At 35.9% G+C, this 23,015-nt stretch overlaps 1 protein-coding gene across 1 annotated transcript in view; it reads right to left on the reverse strand.

Moving 5' to 3' along the window:
* The window catches only part of SPEF2 (sperm flagellar 2), an 89,236-nt gene that overhangs the window by 1,874 nt on the left and 64,347 nt on the right, over positions 1-23,015 (reverse strand). The window contains exons 29-38 of the mRNA XM_049795788.1: positions 22,083-22,811; positions 21,252-21,375; positions 21,068-21,146; positions 20,779-20,935; positions 14,108-14,214; positions 12,077-12,259; positions 9,699-9,791; positions 8,853-9,026; positions 4,280-4,468; positions 4,027-4,149 (exon numbers count right to left, since the gene is read on the reverse strand). Coding sequence (XP_049651745.1) covers positions 4,027-4,149; positions 4,280-4,468; positions 8,853-9,026; positions 9,699-9,791; positions 12,077-12,259; positions 14,108-14,214; positions 20,779-20,935; positions 21,068-21,146; positions 21,252-21,375; positions 22,083-22,811 — 1,958 coding nt within the window. The remainder of the gene's footprint in view (positions 1-4,026; positions 4,150-4,279; positions 4,469-8,852; positions 9,027-9,698; positions 9,792-12,076; positions 12,260-14,107; positions 14,215-20,778; positions 20,936-21,067; positions 21,147-21,251; positions 21,376-22,082; positions 22,812-23,015) is intronic.

A 23,015-nucleotide genomic window follows, 5' to 3' on the forward strand; every position in this document is an offset into this window, starting at 1 on the left:
CTTTTACATGAATAGATATTTTTATCATTTTTTAATGTAAGAAACAGTATTTTTCATGTATATTTGTACTTCCTAAGATTTTTCTCATGGAATAAAGAGAAGCACAATATAGGTATCTTTTTTAAACTAGGTATTTAAACACCGAGTTAGATTTTCCTTCTCTTCCACACTGGGACATTTAAAACACCACATGAAAAAGGTTTCTCAAGTTTCATAAGTATTACAACTACCACCTGTGAGTAGACAGTGATTCAGCAGTGCTTTTGTTTTGCCAAAGCATCGACTATGAACTATACGGTCCACCTCAAGCCTTACTGAATGTAATCTGTATGAACTCTGCCTATAGAGAAAGCATTTTTACTTTGTTAAATGATACATGGAGTTCTGAATGTTTGTTGTGTGATATTAAATGACTACTGTGACTATAAACAGGTTTTGTAATAATTGTTACACATACCAATAAATGTTTTTTTGATAAAGACATGTTAACTATACGTTATTAGAAATCCTGTCTCAGTGGAACTCCTATTTGAATGAATATCTGAGTGATGTTACCAAAATGATTAACAAAACCAACAACAATAACAGCAGTAATAATATGACAATTAATTTAGAAGGAACAAGGTTGATGCAAGGGCCTATGTTACATGTATTCAAAACACAGATGCATAGAAATGCAACATGATATCCCTATCTTCAAACCTAGAGGTTTTTAAAAAGGACTATTCAGGATTTGAAAGCAGGATTAAAAAAGGTAACAGAACATTATGTAATGCATAATAGTTTTGATATCAACAAATTGAATGCTAATTATCAAAGTACTTTGCTATCCTCAGTAATTATAAGAATGTAGTCCACTGAAAATAATTGATTAATGCAAGCATTAAGAATTAAAGAAGTAGAATATATCCCAGACTCCGTATTTAAATTTATCACAATAAAAATGCAAAATTACTGAAATGTGTGGTTGTTTCTCTATTACTGTATCTGTGACGGTCTCAGGATAGAAGGCAAAATTTGTAACAAGAAATAATACCAGGCCTGCAAAAGAGTCCTTAATAGACCAATCTTAATAGACAAACATATGCAGTGGAAAAAGTGGAATTGCTTGCTTCTTCCATCTGAATCAGTTGGTCTAATAAAATTTGTCTCTCTTTTATTATTAAATGTATTTAAAGACAATTTAATTCAGAATGTAATGAAGTGTAGTCATAAACACACACTCGCATATAAGTGTGGTCTAACTATTCTAAAGGAATAAATTTCATTTGATAAGTGAAAAAAATGTATTGATAATGGCAAACCACTTGAAAGTTCTAGTCAGGATCAGAAAGACTTCTAATCAGAGGAGAAAAGACCAGATGAAAAAGTAGTAGAATTTCCAAGCTTGTTCATTTGTTGGCATTTGTACTGAGGCTAACAGAAAGGTAATTACCATGTAGGATGTTGCCAGCCCATTGGTATATGAACTGAGAAAACAAACTCCCTTCAAGAGTATATTTCACCTGGAGAAAATATTTTTATGAGAGGTAGTATTGCTTAAAATTGAAGAGGTCATCAAGAGGCCGAAGGAATCAGGTGCCCTAACTCAAATTTAAAAAATTGTAAGCTAGATATTCCATTTATAGTTTTCAGCAAAACATTTTATTTTCCACTGTTTATGACTGCAGCAGTAGAAACATTTTAACCTTAAAAACCACACCCTAACTTACTATATTTATCTTGTAAAAGATCTCAAAATAACAGCACTGTGGTTAAATTTCATTTTTATAGAGATTTTTATAGTCTCAGGAGAAGTTATGAAAAAATAATTGGTGCTAAAAATATTGTTTACTTACTTTGGAAATGTTTTGGGAAGAAAAAAATTCACCTGTTCACCAAATATAGTTCTATGAAGAATTGTCAGAGGAAAACTCTTCCTGGAGTACGTATGTTTTTGACAAGAATCCTAACCTCCGTAAAACAATGGCCACTGGGTCTCTATGCCTGTTTGCTGGTGAATATAATAATTTGCTGTAATGTTGAGTAAGAATTTGTGGTCTTAGCTCTTTCCCAGTTAGTCAGTATTTGAAAGTAAAACTGTGAAGTGTTGATTTCATGCATAAAACAGCAGTCTGTATTTACCAGTACAGTCAAGGAATATAATTTTCTCTTTTTAAGTACAGAAACCACAGAGCACTATATTTGAGAAACAGTCAGTATAAGCCCTTGCAAGAGGAAATTCTAAGTATTACAAATGAAAACTGAAGCTCTGCATCTTCTGTCAAGTCAGGAGATACAGGCATCCAATGAATCTGCCAAATAAGTAGAAAAATGTACTATTTATATGTAATAATACTGGTATGTCTTTGGTAGAAGACATACCAAAAAATGTCTCTGGTATGGAAACTCATTTGGGCTAGAGTATGTGCACTGAAACCCTCAGCTACTGCCAAGATTCATATACAATTTTTTCCTACCTACACCTTTTCTCATAGACTGACAATTTTTATAACTGTACTGCCCTGACATATCCTACCAGCCACAAATAACATAGGTGATAGATGGTAGCTAATAGATTTTAAATGTATGCTACAATCTACTCTTTAAGCTATATAACACAGTTCCTCCTGAAAGTGGTACAGGAAGATTTGAAATTTTGATAAAGACACTGTGCTCTTGATATTCAGGTATTGGTTAGTGCGAAAACATTTTAAAAAGAAGTCCCCCTCCCTGTAAAGAGCAGAGTATATGCATATGGCATTACTCAGTTTAGACACTACTTAAATGTTACTTCAGGTTGCATCATGTTTGGTCTTTGTGAGGAGCTTGCATTATGTCAAATGTTGTAGTCAGTGAGGTGTTTGTGCAAAGAACAGTTCTTGAGATGGATCGGGTACAGAACAGAGAGCTAGTTTAAGAAATGCTTTGGTCTAGAAGAAGTTCAGTGAAGCTGGAAAAAATGTTCAAATTAGGAAATGCAGTACTCAAATGAAAAGGGTCAGGAAGAAAGAATGGGGACAGGAAGTGAGGAATGACCTAACATTCCACTGTGTCTATCTTCCCAAATTAGCTGAGACATTAATATAGGCAGGATAGATACTCATTGATAGTTATAGTCTTCAGTTGTCTTACATTTTCCTTTTGTATCTCTTCCTGCTATAGTAAATAAATTTTTAACCCTTAGACAGAGTGAATATATTTTTTTATTCTTATATCTTGTCTTTTACTAACAATGATTATAAGTAATATAATAAATGCTGGGCACTTCTCTTCTCACAAGTGGTGAATATAATTAAGAAATAGCAAGTTACTCCTGGAGTATCATTTATCTTATTCAGATTTACAGTTTGTGGGAGACTATATGTCCCTGGTGGTGATCATCTCAAACTTGTGAGGACTGTTTATGTTTGATCTTCAGGCATGCGAATGCAAACATCCTTCCATCTTGCCTCACACTATTTTCTTACACCCTGTATATCATGTGTTTTTGCCATAGTTCAACACATTTAATAGGTTGATACACTGGCCCAAACTTGCATTATGTGTAACTGGTTTAATGCACATTTAAACATAGGTGCAGGTAACAGGGATGCTCTAGACTAGGGCAGGGAACAATATTTGAACCTGTACTACCTCTGCATACCCTTTTCTGCAGCCTAGTAGGCCTAGGATGGAATGTGTTCTATCACATATCCTATAGTGTCTGGCAGTAAGATCCTGTTGGGAAGATAATTCAACCAGGCTCCTTCCAATGGGTGGGGGGAAAGGCAATGCCACATGTGACAACACAGTAGAAAACCTGTAGGCAGCTATAGGCCAGCAAGACAGGTATAAAAACATAGGTCAGAAAGCAGTGCAGTCTTTGATGGATGGAGTTTTCATGGAAAACAAAACAACTGATCTAATCTACAACCTGCTATGCTATATATCTGGTCTACACTGCAAATTGGCAGTATCTAAATTAATTATATTTTTGTGTCTGAGATAATGCCAATTTCAATAGGTGTACTTAAGAAGTTCTTGGTCCCAGAAAGCAATACTTACAGGAAGCTTGTATTCTTGATACCTGTTGATCAAGTCTTGAATGAAAGGATGCTTCAAAAGGAGTGCAACTGGGATGGGTGTCAGGTCTTCAGTGCCTAATTCTTTGTATATTTTGATGAAATGCTTTAAGAAAAATAATATGTGGTCAATTTATTAAGTGTTTAAAAAATTTGGGGAAAAGCAAAGATTGCAGCAGGTATTTATTTAACACCTAATTCAAGGAACAAAAGCTTCTTTAAATCAACCAGCCTACCTTATCATAGCTCCCTTCCCTGTCCAGATTACTAAATCTATGATTATCTTCATCTTTACTTCCTCCAGTATGAAACACTTTGAGTAGAGTTGCCATTGAAATTATTCCTTCACCCATGTAATTCAAGACTTCTTTTTCATCTTCTATTAAAGTTTTCTCATTTGGCACTATATTGGTATAAGGAAAACCCTAAGAAAATAAAGCATAGATATAATACTTGGTGATAAATAGTCTGTCAGTAGGTCATCTGTTTTAGTTAGACATTCATTAAGGATCAAGTGGATTATACTTCCAAACTTCAGTTCTTACAAAACAAAAATCATCAACTCACACAAAATTATCTGCTGAACTATAAGATGAAGGAATAGATCCCAAGAGTCCAGAAATATCCATAATGTTGGCATTAGTAGAAATTTAATAAACAGCTTTTTCCAGGAATCTGGCCAACATTCTACTGAGAAATTAATATTCTTCAGAGCAACAAAACATAAAAATACTTAATAGTTACAAATTATGATACTACCAAGAATTTTGTGTTTGTATAAGGAGCAAACTTGGTAATTCTGGATGTTCACATTAAAAAAACAGCATGATTTTTCTAATCCAAATCCACTGCAAGAACTTTATTTTGGCTAACAGTTAACATAGGCTCTCCATAGAAAAAGTGAGAAAGACTTTATGCAGAAAAATTAGAAGTTCCCTATAAACAAGCAATGAGGAATCTTTGTGGTGCTATTGGAGATGGCCGAAGAGAAAAAAAAAACCTGCCGTAGAGATTTGTGAGCACAAAGATGAGAAAGGACCTCACACAGATGAACAATGCTTTGACTAGATTAGGCCACTGTGTAGACTAACCATTAACAACAGGAAACTGCATTTCATTGATTAGGCCACTGTGTGGACTAACCAGTAACAACAACAGGAAAGTGCATGTAATTGAACATACCATTTGTTTCCTCATTAGGAGGGAGAGACTGCTGAGATTCAGTCACACGTGTGGCCTTACTACATGTCTTTTTCAATACACGAGGAGCAGAGTCATTGATACAGTCCTTTTAAAATTTTTAACATTCAACAGTGGACTTTAAACAAGTATCAGCACTTATGTTTTTCTACCTCCCACTACCATTTATATTTAGATGTAAGATCTACACAACCAATAACAAAATTATTGAGACTCAAAAGCTAAGTATTTTAAGTAAAAGGGTCTTTGCTATGAAGCTAGTAAAAGTAACAAAAGTCTCTAAGAATATGCTTGTCTGATCTTCTCCTATTAACATCATTAAGTTTCAGACTTATTTCTGTAGGCATCTAGTAATGAGAAGTCAATACAATTATCAGCCCAGAACAAGAAAAAGAGAAGAGACAAATTAGGTGCTGCTGTGTTAAGTGCCTACTTATAAGCTGGCTATCTAAAGTGTATTACCAAAGTCCGTTGAGATGAGCTGATAGAGCTTTATGTTCCACTGATTAATACTCCACTAATATTATTTATTAGATTTCCAGTACCTGTAGTGAGAACTGGGATATTTAGATCACACGTAAACAGTCAGAGACAGAAAAAGGTTTAGGTTCTTGATTTGGTGCTGAAAACCACTTTGGAGGTCTTCAGGGATCTATGTCATTCTATGTGATGGAGCTTGACTCAAACATGACACAATACCAACTCATAATTTACTCTTTGCCCCCTTGCGGTTGTTGAATATCCTGCATGAAATGCTGGCCCTACTGAAGCCAATAGTGAAAACTCATTCACTTCAGTGGAACAAGATTTTATTTGTTCTCTTTTTTCTGTATTCAACTTTATTGTTAAAGTGTACACATATGGAACACAAGGCATAAGAAGAAAGAAAAGATTAAATTTATGTTCTATGAGCCCTGCAATTCTGAGCACCAACCTATGAAAGACAACTATAAAGTCAAAGAGAATCCACACATGCAAGATGTTAATTTAGCATCTAATTCTTAATATTTCTAGGTTTCTGAGGGACTCTCCAAGATGAATTAAGTGCGCTAACTGTCTGTATAATACATTGTGAGACATACATCAGACATAGCACAAATTCACAGAGCCAATACATTGAGTGGGAAACTAAGCATGAGGAAATTCTCAGGTTGGATGGGGTATAACACTTGCTCCTCAGAGATATGTTGTTAACTCAAGATTGAATGGAAATGTTTCCCTTCACCTGGGACTCACAGCCTTAAGAAGTCATAGAATCATAAAATGGTTTAGGTTAGAAAAGACCTTTAAGATCATCAAGTCCAGCTGTCAATGTGCCCACTAAACCATGCCCTGAAATGCCTTATCTACGCGCTTTTTGAATACTTCCAGGGATGGTGACTCCACCACTTCCCTGGGCAGCCTGTTCCAATGCCTGACAACCCTTTCAGTAAGGAAATTTTTCCTAATATCCAATCTAAACATCCCCTGGTGCAAATTGAGGCCATTTCCTCTTGTCCTACCTCCAGCCACCTGACAGAAGAGACCAGCACCCACCTCACTGCAACCCCCCTCAGGCAGTTGTAGAGAGCGATCAGGTCTCCCCTCAGCCTCCTCTTCTCCAGGCTAAACAGCCCCAGCTCCCTCAGCCGCTCCTCACAAGACTTGTGCTCCAGGCCCCTCACCAGCTTGGTTGCCCTTCTCTGGACACGCTTCAGCACCTCCATGTCTTTCCCGTAGTGAGGGGCCCAAAACTGAACCCAGGACTCGAGGTGCGGCCTCACCAGTGCCCAGTACAGGGGGACGACCACCTCCCTGCTCCTGCTGGCCACACTGTTTCTGATACAGGCCAGGATGCTGTTGGCCTTCTTGGCCACCTGGGCACACTGCTGGCTCACATTCAGCCGGCTGTCGACCAGCACCCCAAGGTCTTTCTCTGCCGGGCAGCTTTCCAGCCACTCTTCCCCAAGCCTGTAGCGCTGCATGGGGTTGTTGTGACCCAAGGGCAGGACCCGGCACTTGGCGTTGTTGAACTTCATACAATTGGCCTCAGCCCATCGATCCAGCCTGTCCAGATCCCTCTGTAGAGCCTTCCTACCCTCGAGCAGATCCACATTCCCTCCCAACTTGGTGTCATCTGTGAACTTACTGAGGGTGCACTCGATCCCCTCATTCAGATCATTGAAAAAGATATTAAGCAGAACTGGCCCCAAAACTGAGCCCTGGGGAACACCACTTGTGACCCGCCACCAACTGGATTTAACTCTGTTCACCACAAGCCTCTGGGCTCGTCCATCCAGCCAGTTTTTTACCCAGTGAAAAGTACACTTGTCTAAGCCATGAGCCGTCAGCTCCTCAAGGAGTATGCTGTGAGAGACAGTGTCAAAGGCCTTGCTGAAGTCCAGGTAGACAAGTTGTTGACACATAGCTGATAATGCCAGTGCAGTTGCCTACAATCTTACAGAAGTCCCAAGCAAACAGATCAAACCAAGCAGAAGACAGTAAGGAGGAGAACAGGTTGTGTTGCTTTATATCTAGTGACGTCACGAGTAAGAACTTCCCACTGAAATACGGGAAACGGGAAACTAAGTTCAGATCTACTGTATCCAATTGGCAGCATGCTTCTTTCTATGAAATGTGAAAAGGAAATTGCCTTATTCAATCTCTCCCATGGACAAAAACACTGTTGTGCCAAATAAAAGCAGACACAAGGGAGTACAATAATATATTTTGTCATTTGGAGTGATAAAATTTAATTAGGAATATGTATAGGATTACACTGTGTGGTAAAATAATGCCCCTTCTGTAATGTTTCTGGAGAGTACAACTGTATTTTAAGTATTAGGCAAATGCTAGAGTCACTGTGGTTGTGAAAGCATAGTGAAACATTTCATTATCTAGAAGAGAAAGATCTTTCCAAGGTGTTTACAGATTTTATGTCTCAAAAAATGACTTATACTTCAATAATAAGTAACTGATGCATGCAATGCACTAATGGCAAATTTGAGACTTTAAAAGTAAGAGCATACCCCAGAAATACTAACAATGTTCAAAACCCCAGCTTCATTTTATGTGACAGTAGAGTCATCATGGCTCTAAAAATAATTTTAAAAAATATTTCATATGAAACTAATTATTAATTATTAATCCTTATGATTTACAGGTAAACCAAAACACTTGAAAATAACAACAAAGGTGTATATACTTCTACATAACCCAAAGAAAGATAGTAGAAAATAAAGTAAGACCAGCAATAATATCAGGCTTTATATTTTTAGATAACAATACCATAAACCACACTACAGTCTAATTCCTGGGGATCGATAGCTGGACTTAATTGTCTAAGATTAGGTCAAAGAATGTCCTCTGTTCATCTCTACAAGGAGTAGTTACCAGTAAATATCTTAAGATTTCATTGTTATTTGGCATGCAAATTTTCAGACTTTTGGAAGAGTACTTCTGAGTATTATTACCAAAGTCAGTGAAACTATTTGCAGAATTCCCATGAAGTCAGTGGGACTACTTGTAATGACTGGAGCTACACAGGATAAGAAAATATACAGAAATCTAGGTAATTTATAATTTGCAAGCACCACTACTGTTCCCTAATATTTTACTGTAATATTTTACCACACATGGAAGAGAAGCTGCTTCTTCGCTATGAATATATGTTCCAGTAGCAACGCTAAGTGCTCTGTAAACACCTTCAACTGGATCAGAGTGGGAGGCAAAATAAAGGAGCATCTGAGTATAGTTGAGCAGAGCAGGATCTTTCCTGTTATCAGCAAATAAACTGAAGAAAAACTATAAATAGACAAAAATATGTATATTAATTTCTACAAGTGGAATTTAATCAAATACAAATCAAAGTCTGTAGAGAAAAGGATGAAATAAAGTAATGACTGCTGATAAGTAGTATTATCTTTAAAAATGTGTTGACGATGTGTAAATCAAGAAAAATCAGAAGTGTGTCTGTCATTCAGGGAAACAGAAATTGTAGTATTTTCTTTTCTAGGCTGAGGACCTTCATGGAACAAGGAGAAATTAATAAAATCTTGTGTCAGGACAAATAGGTCCAAAACATTTTTTTGTATTCAGATCACACGATTACCTCCCTCTTTTATGGAGACTTCCACAAGCTTAGTAGCCAGGATCATTTGCCTCCCATTCTTTACAAAGCTGGTTACTGTGTAGCAAAATTAATGCAGTTCAAAGGAGAACAGGAATAATTAAGTCTTTCTGAGTAGACCATGATTTAGAATACTGAAGGACAATTCCTAGACTCCTTGCTACATTATTTCTAACTTTGAATTTTTTATACATGGAAATCATATTCTGAAGCACCACCTGACCTCAAAGCCCACAGAAATACTGCAGCAGTTATGGGAAAAAAGATATTCAAGGAACTTTTGAATAAGACCTCTCAGGTTAGAATAGTGAGTGGTCTCTTCAAAATACCTATGTTTTTAAAGTTACCTTTATGAGATGACTTAGCCTATCTAAAGGCAAGGGTTCTGTGCAACTTTTTGTTATACTTAGATCTTCATTTCCATTAAACCATAAGCCAACCTGATTAAAAAAAAGAGGCATTTATTTTCACACATTAAAATAAAGTGATCTTTATGCTCTATCATTGTTCAACAGACAGATTACTAAAAGCTTAATTCCTGGACTTAATCAAGCTAAATTTGTTATTAATATACAATGACATCAGAATAATTAAGTAGCTGATTGTACTTTGTAACAGATACTTTGGGAATTATTGAAAGTGGAGTAGGATAGAAGTGAGTCTATGCTCTTGAAAAAATTGAAAATGAACTAGGTAGTTGTAAACCTACACTGCCCAAGAAGCAAATATGTCACAGAGTTTCTATGTGTGTTTCTGGTTTCTTCCTTTTAGGGTATCCTTTGCTACCCCATAGCTTTTGTCCTAACTGTACTTTGGGAAGAAACTGTCCATACACTTTGGTATAATGAAGGACAGGGGCATGGCTCTTCCCATGTTTGCCTGCTCTGAACAACAAGACTAAGTGTCCCGTAATGCCTACAGAGCTGTACCTACAACTGTAAATTAAAAGTGTCCAGAACCAATTCTCCAATACTAGACCCACCACACAGGAAATATCAGGTAGATCTTACCTTCTAAAACAGGATAGCCAGGAACAGACTGCCTACAGAAAAATTCACTTGCTTGGAAATGGCCCATGTTAAACCATGCCAGGTTGTGCAAACAATGTCACAGTATGGACAATTGAGTACCATTACCTGGGGATGTTCCCTAGCGCTGTGCAGTTTACTAGTAAAGGTGCAGATAGAAGGGCCAGCTGGGGCAACTCAAATTCCCATGGAAGGTTCTTCCTGTTATTCTCAATGAACATTGCTTGTCATTGTTTCTTGTTAAGACAGTAAAATAAAATAAATAAAGTTTCATGACATTTTGAATGCATGTAAGTGCATGATCTTTTGGGTACTTTTTAGTCATTAAGGAACTGTATGAGACTGTAGGTTCAGCATCATTAGTCTCATCGAAGTTTGGAAGAACTAACGGGGGTAGGTCTATAAAGAAATGAGTATACACCATTGCATATTTACTATCAGTGACTGAATATGAGCAAATTCCAATCCTGAAGTGAGTAAAAGAATTGCTCCATTAATATTTGAACTAGAATCCTGTGTTAAAAATGTACATTCTCAGTCTGCATGTCTTGTAACTGCATCATATTTTTAAAGTCACGCTTGAGTAAAAATCACCACATCAATAGACAAATAGATGCAGATAGTCCTGCACTTTTGTGGGTTTTCTGGCTTTGCAGAATTTGTTTCTTTGCAAGTCTGGGGTGGGTAAGGGTTGGCAGGCACTCCTGGAAGTTTTAAATTAATCAAAGTAGTTCTGAAACTAACAGGCTTCTGGAATAACACAGCTTCTACTTAATTTTTGAAGAAAACTAATACTAGGTGACTGGAAAACAAACCGCAATAAAGACTCCGTGAAATTTATTTAAAACAGATTGAAAATTATTTTAGTATCACCAAACAAATAAAAACTGACAGAACTGTAGAACTTTTGTGTATACATGCACATGCATATATATCTACATATATATACATGTCGATACACAAATATATATCATATATAGGGCTAGTATGCATTAGAAGAATGAACCAGCAGCCATCCTAAGTATGATTAAGAATCCAAAGTAAAAGTAAGTGAAAATTTAATGAGCAGTATTTTGCTAAAAGAAGAAAAATGCATTCTTAATACTCTTTCATGAGGCTTGCTTCCTGAAAAACCTCGCTGACCCATGCAACAGTTCAAAGAGAACTTGTCTTTAGAGAAAAGAATAGATCAAAGAATTTTATAATTTTCTGCGTATTCAAGGTCTGAAAAACAATTTTCATTTGCAAAAATTCCTTATTAGAAATATTCTAGAAATATTTAATTAAAGTAGGGCTGGTGAGCCCAAACTAAAATACTTATTTCTGTTTGGGCAAATTTTTTGTCTTATAGATACATTGTCAAACAAGTTAATAGCACAGAATAGTTTCTTTAGATGAGGAAGGATTTTCACTTGAAATTAATTTATGGAGAAAGTAGGAAATGGAAGTAAAAAGGAAGCTTAATTAGTCTGATTTGTGGAACTATGGGTAAGATAGATATCAGGCCTTCAATTTTCTGAAGAAAATTTTCACTAGAAAGCACCCTCAAAACCCAAAACATTTAAAATTCAGACTGAATTTCTGAATGTGAATAAACTAAACAATGTATCATTCAATTACGAGAGTTTAACAAAATAATATCATTCAAAAGAGAGTTTAACAAAAGAATATTATTCAAAAGAGAAAAGAATTATAACCTGCATATAGTATTCCTGTGTAACAAAGCCTGATGCAGCTACATCAACAGACTTGAAGCTATGCAGCGTTTTGAGAAGTTGTGTCACAGATGGTATTGGCCAAGGCTGTGCTGCTGCTAGCAGGAATCTGCGCCAGTCAGTAAGTTCTGAGTTCACTGTGAATGCAGATGCCAGATTTTGTAACTATGAAAAACAAAATAATAAATACTGTCAAACATGTGTGCATAAAAATACCCTTTCTATGTATTATGTCTCCTTAGGTCTTTTTCCTGGTTAGGATGGACATGGTTCTGCAGTGAGATTTCAAAGACGTATAGAAGGACATGTATCACTAAACAAAACAGGCCCAGTTAGCCTGTGCAGCCCTCTAAATAAATACTCGTACTCCCCAAACAGGTGTGTCTATCTAAACTGCATATCAGATAACAGCTCTTAGTACATGCTAAACCCTGAACCGTCCTCCATCTGGGAGAGCACTAAGCATTGAATGGACAATTTAGCAGCATGAGCACAAAACCTAGTAAATGCTTGGGCCTGTGCCTTGGCCCTATTTTGCTAACTCTAATGGGTGTCCACCACGTGGCTTTTCTGTGCTCCAGCATTATTTTAAGTTAGAAAAAAGCAGTTGTAGAAAAGCTGCTTTGCTGCTTGCCGCATGTCTCTTTTTACCACTGAAGACGTTGTATGTGGACAGCAGAGTGGGTTACAGAACACAGATAGGAGAATACATGTAAAATCTCCTGACAGAGCATTGTGAAGGCTGTATCTGATAGAGGGAACAAAATTGGCACAGTTCATTTCTGCACTAATGGTGTGGTGAGACCCTACTATGTATCTCTACACTATCTCCTGCCCCACATCCAGAATTCCTTATCAAGGGAAGTGTCTGGTTTGTTTCAGACTGGAGTTCAAGAAAGAAGCAATGTGTTTACAGGAATAAGGGCCTGGGGCAACACAGAGTAAGACAATTTGGTAATGTTGTAGATGGCATCTGCCCTAACATTGGCAGGTACAGTACCACTTATTAGAATTTGAAAACTTATTTGAAATTCTATGAAGTCACACAATGATGAAATGGCGAGTTCAGTTCAGAATAGCTTGTGCAGAATAAATGTCTACCTTATATAATGCTTCATGCATCTCCTTTTGTATGTAAGTTCTTGCCTTCACTATAAATTTAAAAGTCTCATCTAAAAATGGTGCTTTTGAGGAAAGAAAATTATGTTATTAAAATAAAAATAGTACTTAAAAGCACTAAAAGTTCTCAAAGCACAAAGAACAAGGCATACATGCATGTCATCTATTAATAAACAATTTTTTACTCATATAATTAATTTCCTGTGGTATGATTAGATTTTTATCTACTGATGATGACAGTGGTGCCTAGTTTTCACTAAACTCAGTGCAAATCCATCATTCAGAAACTTTAAAATGGTTTACTCATGCAGTTCATCCGTGTGAAAAATATGTGAATAAGGCTGTTTCCCCCATGTAAAATCCAATTAAAATCCTGCAGTGAATCATGGCTTACTTTCAGAAATAATTATCAAAAAACATTAAAACAAGTAAATCTTTTCATTCCATACGCTTACCACCAACATCTGAAAGTAAAATTAATCAGAGAATTCAGTGATGGATGATTTGGATAAGACTAAATTACAAATTTTCATGTTCCTAAATCTGAAAATCTTGGATAAATAAATTTAAGGTCATACAGCTCCAGATTTTATTCTCCTGTGTTGGAATGAAGAACATAAACAGTCTTTTTTAACTCCTGGAAATGGAATTTTCAATGGTGTCTAAGGAACTGATATAATCTGAAAATCATAAATAAACATAGCGCTGACAAAAACATTTTATTTCTGGCACAGTGGCTTCCAGACTCTTTCTCTAGTGAAACAGAAGACTTCTAAGGAAAAATAGATAATGCCCTATAATAGTTATACTCTTGACTTTATCATAGTAAGGATAATACTGCATCTTCTACACAAACCAATACTTCAGTTGAAATGAAAATAGGGGTTAACTTACGTCTGGAAGTGTTAATTTCATCCATGCATCGGGAAGGCAATTTGTTCCAAGATTCAAATTAATCAAGTCAACAAAAATGTCAATAAATAGTTTCTCTTGTATAAAACCTAAGAAAAGAAAGACAATATATTAAAAAAATATATTTACCATTTTAAATAGACTTCTTTTGTTAAAGGAATTCTATTTTTTTTATTTAAATGGCCATATGGGAAAATTATTTATTTTGCTATTATATACTATTGATAGTGGTAATACCTTTCAAGCAAAACATAAAATTTTCTCATTCAAAATAAATCATGTGTGGTCTGTCTAATAGCAAAATGTAAAATATTCCAATACACTGCAATTCTTTTAATAAATCTGATCTGCACTGTGATCACTAACCCATTTTCATGCAATCCACACTGACAATTTATGAGTTATTGAATTCACAAATACCAATCACACACATTTTCTATGTAATGAATACCTACCTATCTTTTCTTTTGGTGTGCTCTATTTTAACCAACCAAAAAACTACCTCTATTCTTTGAAAGTAAGCATGTATTAGAGAATAGAATGGAAACGCAGATGACTGTCTGTTAAACTTTGAAACAAAATTGAATTGCTTAAAAAGCTTTAATTACTTATAAAAAAGTTATAAATAGCTCCATGAATTTTATTTTAAAGAAATCATAAGATAAAAATAAGTAAGTGCAAAAAATCCTATTTGTTTTTTAAAATAGGCATGGATTTGCTTATAAACAAATAGAAACTTCAAACTTAATGCACAGGATTAAAAGACAAAATTATGTAAACTAAAATTTAACAGACAGATATGAGTCTTTTCTTTCAGAAATGGACTTTGCTGGCTAAGTGAGGATTCACTGCAAAACCTCTAAAGTTAATGACAAAAAATGTAAAATTAAAGTTTCAAATAACCTAAATTTTGAGAGACAAAGATGATTTGGTCAGGTTATGATCACTTCCATAGCATCAAAACAGTAAGTTTTCAGATTACCTTTAAAGGCAAATGCAATCAGTGAAATACTGGAAGGACTTACTTAATTTTTTTCTGTTTTACAGCCAAACGTCTTCTCCTTTTGAAAAGGCACAGCTGTGCACATTTTATGGCTAACAATTTTTTTTCTTTGAAATGGAACAGTGAAGTGAAGTTTGTTAAGTTTATGAAGAAAGATTTAAGTGGTAGGAATATTAAGAATGTGAATGAACATTAATTTTATAATGTCAGTATTCAAAATCAAGTTGCCAATTTGAATTAATTGTCTACTATATCTGTAGACCTGTTTGCCTCCAATCAGGAAAAACAGGAGTAATGCCCTCAGCACATCTTAATACAGCAGAGAAATCTGATACATATATAAGCTTGGAGAGAACAGAAAAAAATAGATCTGCAAAGCTTAAAGTCCATTGGGACAAGAAGAAGGAAGTGAGAAAGACCTGGACTTGAAGCCTTATGTCCTACAATAGATTTCAGCATGAAAGCAAAAGCTGGGAAGAAATACTGGCAGACTGGTAACAGTGCTCTGATGTCAGCTCTTGAAGGTTTTTGAATTATCAACTTTGAGGCAGAACATCTTTTAAAAATCATGTGAGTTAGGCTGTTTACTGAAGCACCTTGGATTCTGATTTCATAATGTTAAGGTAACCAGAAACATTTATTTTGATGAGAACTTCAAGCCACAAGAATCAGATGATTTCCATATAGCACAATAAAGCCTATATCACAGAAATATCATTACTGTGAGATTTAGAAGATTCAATAAACCTGGTAACTTTTTAGTGGTTCATGAGGAGAATAGGCTATTGTCCACCAAGGAGCCAGTGAAAACTTTATCTTAAAATAACAGGAAAAAAATTTTACATCTTATCTGCAGTCTCAAATTGTCTAGTGTTTTACCATGAAAAGTCCAGCTACGATAATTTTTATTTCATGTTTACTAAACATTTCCCTTTCCACATCTGATCCCCAGTACTCTGGCAATCTAACTTCTTCCTCTCACATTATTTCAGGGTTTAAACTGTTCAATTCCTACTATGATTTCTCTATATGACAATAAAAAATGCTGTTCCTGTATTTCCTATGAGTTTCTGGCTTCCTAAACCAAAATTGAATTCTGGTTTTCTGCATGAAATTCTAAAAGGATACTCATATCCTCATGTCACTTTTTGTGAGGTTACATGATTTCAGAAACATACCTAAAAAATATTTGAGGGGTGAGGAAATTAAAGAACTTGAACCAAGAGATAATGTCAGAAATGGGATTAAAGGCTTAGAGTCTAAAAAATTAAGCACAATTTATAGAACTTTGGATTATCAAACATGCTAGAACATAGTTTTCAGGTAAATTTGATGTTAGCTGATGCAAGCCTATGGCAAACATGAATTATTGTGAGATATTTAAGCACTGTCAGGTGATCTGCAGTGTCTACCCATATTTATTCCTCTGTGGTAAATGTGAAGAAACAACCCTCTCTTTCATTCAGAGCTAAGCTACTTTCTATCTATTAATTATAGAATTGCTGATGTGCTGTAGTGTAATTTCTTTTGCTTTACTACCTTCTCCTGAAACATCCAAGGTGGGACAATTCCAAAGTGTCTTCAGAAAGTTGTAATAGTTCAAAAATTTCAAATGGAGTGTGACCTAATTCCTCCTCGTGACATAACTAGGAGGAATGAGGAAGTCTCAGAGAGAGAGGAAACCCCTCATAAGCATATAAAAAAAGATATCAAATAACTTTCCTCAATGTATTTTAAAATATTTTGTCTAGATTTAATGTATTGGTTTTATATCATAGAGCATGGAACTGGTTTTGAATATCTGATTATATTACAGGACAAAAGGTGATTCATCAATTTAATTCAGGAGTTGCCAATGTTTTATAATCATGGAGAGATGTTATGACTGGGCAGCTACACAGGTGGTGCTGAGAAAAGAATACTGGTATCTGCAAATGGTACCCTGCAAGTGGTAAAATGAAATAATGTCTTCTGGGAAAGAAGGGGGAAACAGTTCCCAGAATCAACTTTGTCTACTAACAAGACTGGTTAAAAAAAAAAAAAAAAAAAAAGTATGCTCTTTAGAATATCTTTTTAAGTCTAAAAAAGAAGAAACCAAACCCAACAGGTTTTTGTTGAATTATGTCGGAGACTGACTAGAAAATTAACTTATTAAATCTGTGGAAACACTTTTAATTAGAAGGGATAGCAAGCATTTTGGAAAAAGAATCAGAATTCAAAAAGCTTTTTAAAAACTGGAGAGATGGTCAAGATCAGTAAGTTTCACTGGAAACAGATCAAAGTGCTTTGAAGAAACAAACTGCACAGGATTAGAATTCAAAGTGAACTTTACAAATTTGAGGTATAGTCTAGGCTAAGAAGGACACTATCCAATAAGAATAAATGTCAAGTGCCACACTGGGATGAAATAATGAACTGCATAAATGTCACAATGGAAATCTTACTGGCAAAGTAAAATTTCTGTAGAAAAGGCTCTGGGCATTATAGCAGATTACAATATTGCCAGAAAGTACATGGGAAGACACTGGAAATAATCCAGTGCATTCTTTTCAGCTGTTAAATCTTCTGCTGGCATACAATTTTGGAATTTGCAGATCTAGAAGGATGTATGGAAACTAAAGAGTGCCCTGAAGAAGGCAGCAAGAATCATCACAGGCTTAGAAAACATGTCCTGAGAGGCAAGGCTGAAGGAATTCTGCTAGTTTCATCTATGAAAGGAAGATGATGAGAAGACATAGCAGTAGTTTTCCAGTTAAAACCAAATGTTACGAAGAGGATAGGGATAACACCCTCTCCATAGCTGCAGTTAGGAAGAATGATAGGAGATAAAATTTATTTTCAGCAAAAATATTTCAGATAGTAGTAATAAAACATATAATCAGAAGGACACCAAAGCACTAAGGAAAACAAATCACACATTCTACAGCAGACTATTTTAAAAGCTTATAAAAAAAGAACAAGGGGGAAATACTGGATACAGATTGTCTGACTAGTCCCATTTTTAGACATGGATGAGTTCCTGATATTCCCTTCCAAATACTTGTTATGATACTAAGATTTTGGTATTATTTTTCCCAGGGCAATGTATCCATTATCTTCAATTCAAATACTAAAAATGTGATGCTGCCACCAAGCATCATAGAAGTGACTTCAGTGTTATAGATTCTAAATATACTTCTGTTCTTTGTCTTCTGTTGTTGACATTCTGGGGACACATTTTCAAACTTTTTCCAATCTCATCATTGTTAAAATCTTCCCATTTGAAAACTTTGAGGGGAAAAACTTGGTATTATGTGACTGTGAGAGACTGAAAGAGTTAATGTCTCAAACATTGTGGTGAGGCAAGTTCTGCTTAAAGACAAATTCTGAATAACAACAAACCCTGTACAGCAAGGAACCACAGGTGAAGAGCCCATCAGCACAGACATCAGCAACAGCTTGGGGAGGTCATGCTGGAGGGTGCACAGCTCCCTGTTCTGATAAGCTGTTCTGGATGGTCTGCAGGGAAGGGGAAGTTACTCCCCAAATGACCCCCAAACCCAAAGGCTCACAAACTGCTCATTAGCCTAATGAATTCGAGTACCCACCCAAAGGAGGGGCAAGGAGATTATAAAAGGACACAAAATGAAGTCTCAGGTGCGTGCACCCAGTGGAACTGGACCCTACGGCTGACTGAACCAACGCTGGACCCAGGACCAGTGAAATCTTTCTCTCTTCCTTTTTCTTTCTCTGTCTCGCTCTCTCTTTCTTTTTCCTTTTCCAAAATTCCTACACCACATCCCTTTAAGTCATAAACCGCTGACCAAGTGTAGGACTAGGAGTGGATCCAGCTGCCTCTGGGCCCTTCTCTAAGAAGGAGTGTAGAAAGCAATGGACTCTGCTCTGAACCTCGTGACTCAACGGGAGGGATCTACCTCCCTGAATTGATGTATGTGGTTACCACGGGTTACACAGGTCACTGAGGTAGTTCCATGCCAATTCCTGTTGTGAGAAACTCCACCACCCACTATCATGCCTCCCCAGTTCAGTTTGCTTCTGCCATGAATAAAATCTTTAACTGATCATTTGGTGCCATTTCACCTTAATTTAGCCTGTCAGAATTCCGAATTAAACATGACTCCCTGGTCTGTCTAGCCCTGGTCGTAACAGTGACTTAACAGAAAATCCTTAGAATTAGCAATGCCACATTATCTAATAATGTACCCTTTCTAATGTATATCCTGTTGCTTATTAGATAAAGAATAACTAAACATTTTTGTTATCTGAGAAATCACAAATGAAGATACTTCAGTGATGGATCTTTTATAATCAACCATAGAATGCACAGTACTGATATCTTTTTCTGATCCCCACAGATTAACTCTACTTGAGTGGACTAACATCCCTTAATGAGGCATGCATTCAAAACCTACTCTATTTCTGACATACTATTTAGACCTAGAAGAAGCATGAATATATGCAAGATATGCAATATATGCAAGACACACAAAATAAGACTATGTGTGTGTGTGCGTATATACATATAGTATATCTTCTGCAATTACTAGACATGTTTTATATTGAAAGTAGAGAGTTGAGCCTGATTAGAAAAGGGTTGATTTAAAGGTGAATGACCTCACATTCATTTCTCCCCAATTATTTCTAGTTCATCTTCATCACTGTTGGAAGAACTAAGAAGGGTCATGAAGGATTTCATTTTTAGCTATCTTGTGATATAAAACATTGCTTTTTCCTTGATGGTAGAAATATACTGTGCTGCTATGCTTTACCTTGATTATTGATAATTTTATCAAGTAGAAAGTTGCATTTAGAACATGTAGAAGTATGAAGTTATGAAATCAGATACTTCTCTGAACGATTCTCATTCTCAGCTCCTAAATTAAAAATCAAGATACAGTATTCTTACTGCAACCCTCACAAACATTTTTACAGGTAATAAAAGTGGTTCATGCTGTGAAGTGTATTAGTCATATCCTAGCTGTAAGACTATTTTCTATGGGAAGACTGATTTGTGCATTAATAATCGGCAATACAAAATGGATCTGTTCTGCCTCTGTAGGAAAGTCTTCTGAAAGACAAGTCTGACAAAAAGCTGTGAAAGGTCATATTAGACCTTAACCACAAGAGAATAAAAAGTAAGAACACATACGGATATGGAGAGAAGGTATGACCCAAAATTCATAGCCTACATAGGTCAAGCAGTCATTTGACAGAAATAATGCACTGATTTTCCACACATTTATCGAAAGAAAAACAAAGTTTGCAGAATCAATGAAGATTCTTGAACTATTAAAGACTGATAAGATGACAGTTAACTCCAGTGGTTATAATATATTATGACTCAGCTAAATGCAAGAAACAATTAGATAGAAGTTATGAGTAATCCCTCTGTCCACCAAGGTAACAATGTACTCCATTATTTTTGTTCATTGTCTTCAGATTTACAGAAGTTGGGTACAGAAGAGCAGATGTAAACATCTACTGGTGATTCAGCAGTGAACATAAAGAAAAGGCAAATTTGAACATTATAATACATTATGAAAAAAATACAAATGTTATACTCATTAACCCTGCAAGGAGTTCTATTAAAGTGTGCATATATGTTACAAGAAGATTGCAAAATAAAAAGTAACAATATTCATCTATTCACTTCCACAGCGACTCTCCAAATCAAACTCAGAAGAGTAATCTGGTCTTTCATTTGTCATCATATCACCTCCCTGTAGTCTTCTATTTCTCTGCCAAGTAACATTCCACAAATGAATAGCTTTCTGGGGGTCAAATTTTTTGATATCTGGAGAGTTCATCTGAATTACCATAAGATCCGTCACACTTTCAGAGCTTAGTTTAGAATGTAAATGCATCATGGTGAGTTTCATTTGACTAAAGCCTCGCTCTGTTTCAGCCAAACTTGCTGGCAGAGTTCAGATCAAATCTACCAATGCCAGGATGTTGGGATACTTCCTTGAGTAATCTGAATTCACTGAATCCCATGTCAAGATCTGGATGTTCTGAAACCTAAAAAGCATGGTAAGAAATACAATTATAACTACCACTAAATGTATTTCCATAATCCTTTTGAGTAAAACAATAAACAGAAACAAATTAAGTTTTTTTTATTACCTGTTATACAGCTCTAATTTCAACATGCTCCATTCAGTTTCTATTTCACCTATTTTCACACTAGCAGCTTCTAGTATGACTTCATAATGTTTAGTCAAGACAGATACTTCCTCTTCACCAAATTCTATAACAGAGACAGACAAAAAATATTTTTATGCTTTTAAAAAATTTAGAAGGTGCATTTCAAATGGCCACTACCATAGTTCTATACCTTGTTTCATTTTGTGAGGCCACAGTTTAAAACTTCCAATAGTAGTTGCTCTCAAGACATCTTGGCTTGCATCACAAAAACAATCACGTAGCCTCTTCACCAAATTAGTTAGTACTTTGGTTCATACTGCAGAAATATTTCCATTCCCAAGAAGCTGGTAACCATGAAAGTGCTGAATGGTCTCCATCAGCCATTCCTTTGGACCAGCTCTGAAAGATACAGAACACAAAACAATATATAATACTCTTTTATTATATTCTAAGAGATCATTGTTCAGTTGTTAGACATGCCAGACCTTGTTTGATACATGTGGAGTGTTTCCAGTGTTGACTGCACAGTTGCAAATACGTCTGCAATGGAGGAGTTGTGATCCAGAGTAACATGTGACAGAATCTTGAGGACATTGATGACATCCAACAGAAAGTGAGAAAACTTGACTATCTCCATTCTCAGAAGGAGGTGTAAAAGACCTTTGACCTTCTGCCGATTTGAGGCTTTTGAATCTCTTTCAATCTGGAAATCAATATAGAAAAATAAAGTGTCAGGTGTGTGGACCAAAATTAGCCATGGCAATTAATTTTTCCTGAAGTTACATTGAAATTTTAAATCATTTACCTTACTCAGATGTACAACAATTGCAGGATAACCTTTAAGGAGAGTTTGTAGAGCTGTTCGTAGACAAGGAAGCCACTGGGAGCCTCCAATGCGAGAAGGAATAGCTGCACGTAACTTAATGGCTTCATATGTGGCTTTGAGATTATTCTTATTTAGAGATGAGTTATGATAAAAGTAATAGATGTTTCTCAAGGCATTGCTTAAGATGTTGTATAGCTGAATATTTTTCAGTGCTCCTTCGTAAACCAGTTTTAGGCGGTGAGCAAAACAATGCACGGACTGTACACAAGGCTGAATTTCCCTCAGAAGTTTAGCTACCCCACTGTTTTCTCCTACTGTGACATCTGTACCATCGCTTCCAAATCCAACTAATTTTCTTGACCAGTCTTGGCTTGCCAGACTGAGCTGAAGATTTATTTGTAATGTGTGCTCAATCGCATTTTTTATAGTTGAAGCATCAGTTTTGTGAACAGGTTGAACCCCAACAATCTGGCAATGAACTTTTCCTTCACTTGCAAAGCATACGTAGACAACTGCAGCTGCTTTGAGTATGCTGTCTGTGACCCCATCACTAATAACAGAAAAGAATTTACATTTCTCCAGTTTCTCTTTCAAAGCTCTTCTTTCTACTTCAGCAATAAAATGTATAAACATTCTTGCTGACTTGTCATTTCTAAATACAGAACCAATATCCACTCCTTTCATGTCATCCAGTTTGCACATCCAGTCAAGGTCTGTAAAGGGATGACCAGATTTAGCAATAGCATGACATGTTCTAAAAATATTTTCTACTCTACCTAATGCTATGGAGTTCATGCTCTTCTACACCTGTTCAGCAGAAGCTGTATCTGGTGAAGCAGTACTGGCGGCTTCCATGCAGGTAGCCCAGGCATGAGCTTCGCTACTCTGGTGTGTATTTATAAATTCAAGTTTGAAGT

The sequence above is a fragment of the Accipiter gentilis genome, chromosome Z (assembly GCF_929443795.1).
Source record: "Accipiter gentilis chromosome Z, bAccGen1.1, whole genome shotgun sequence".
In the NCBI taxonomy this organism is placed as follows: domain Eukaryota; kingdom Metazoa; phylum Chordata; class Aves; order Accipitriformes; family Accipitridae; genus Astur; species Astur gentilis.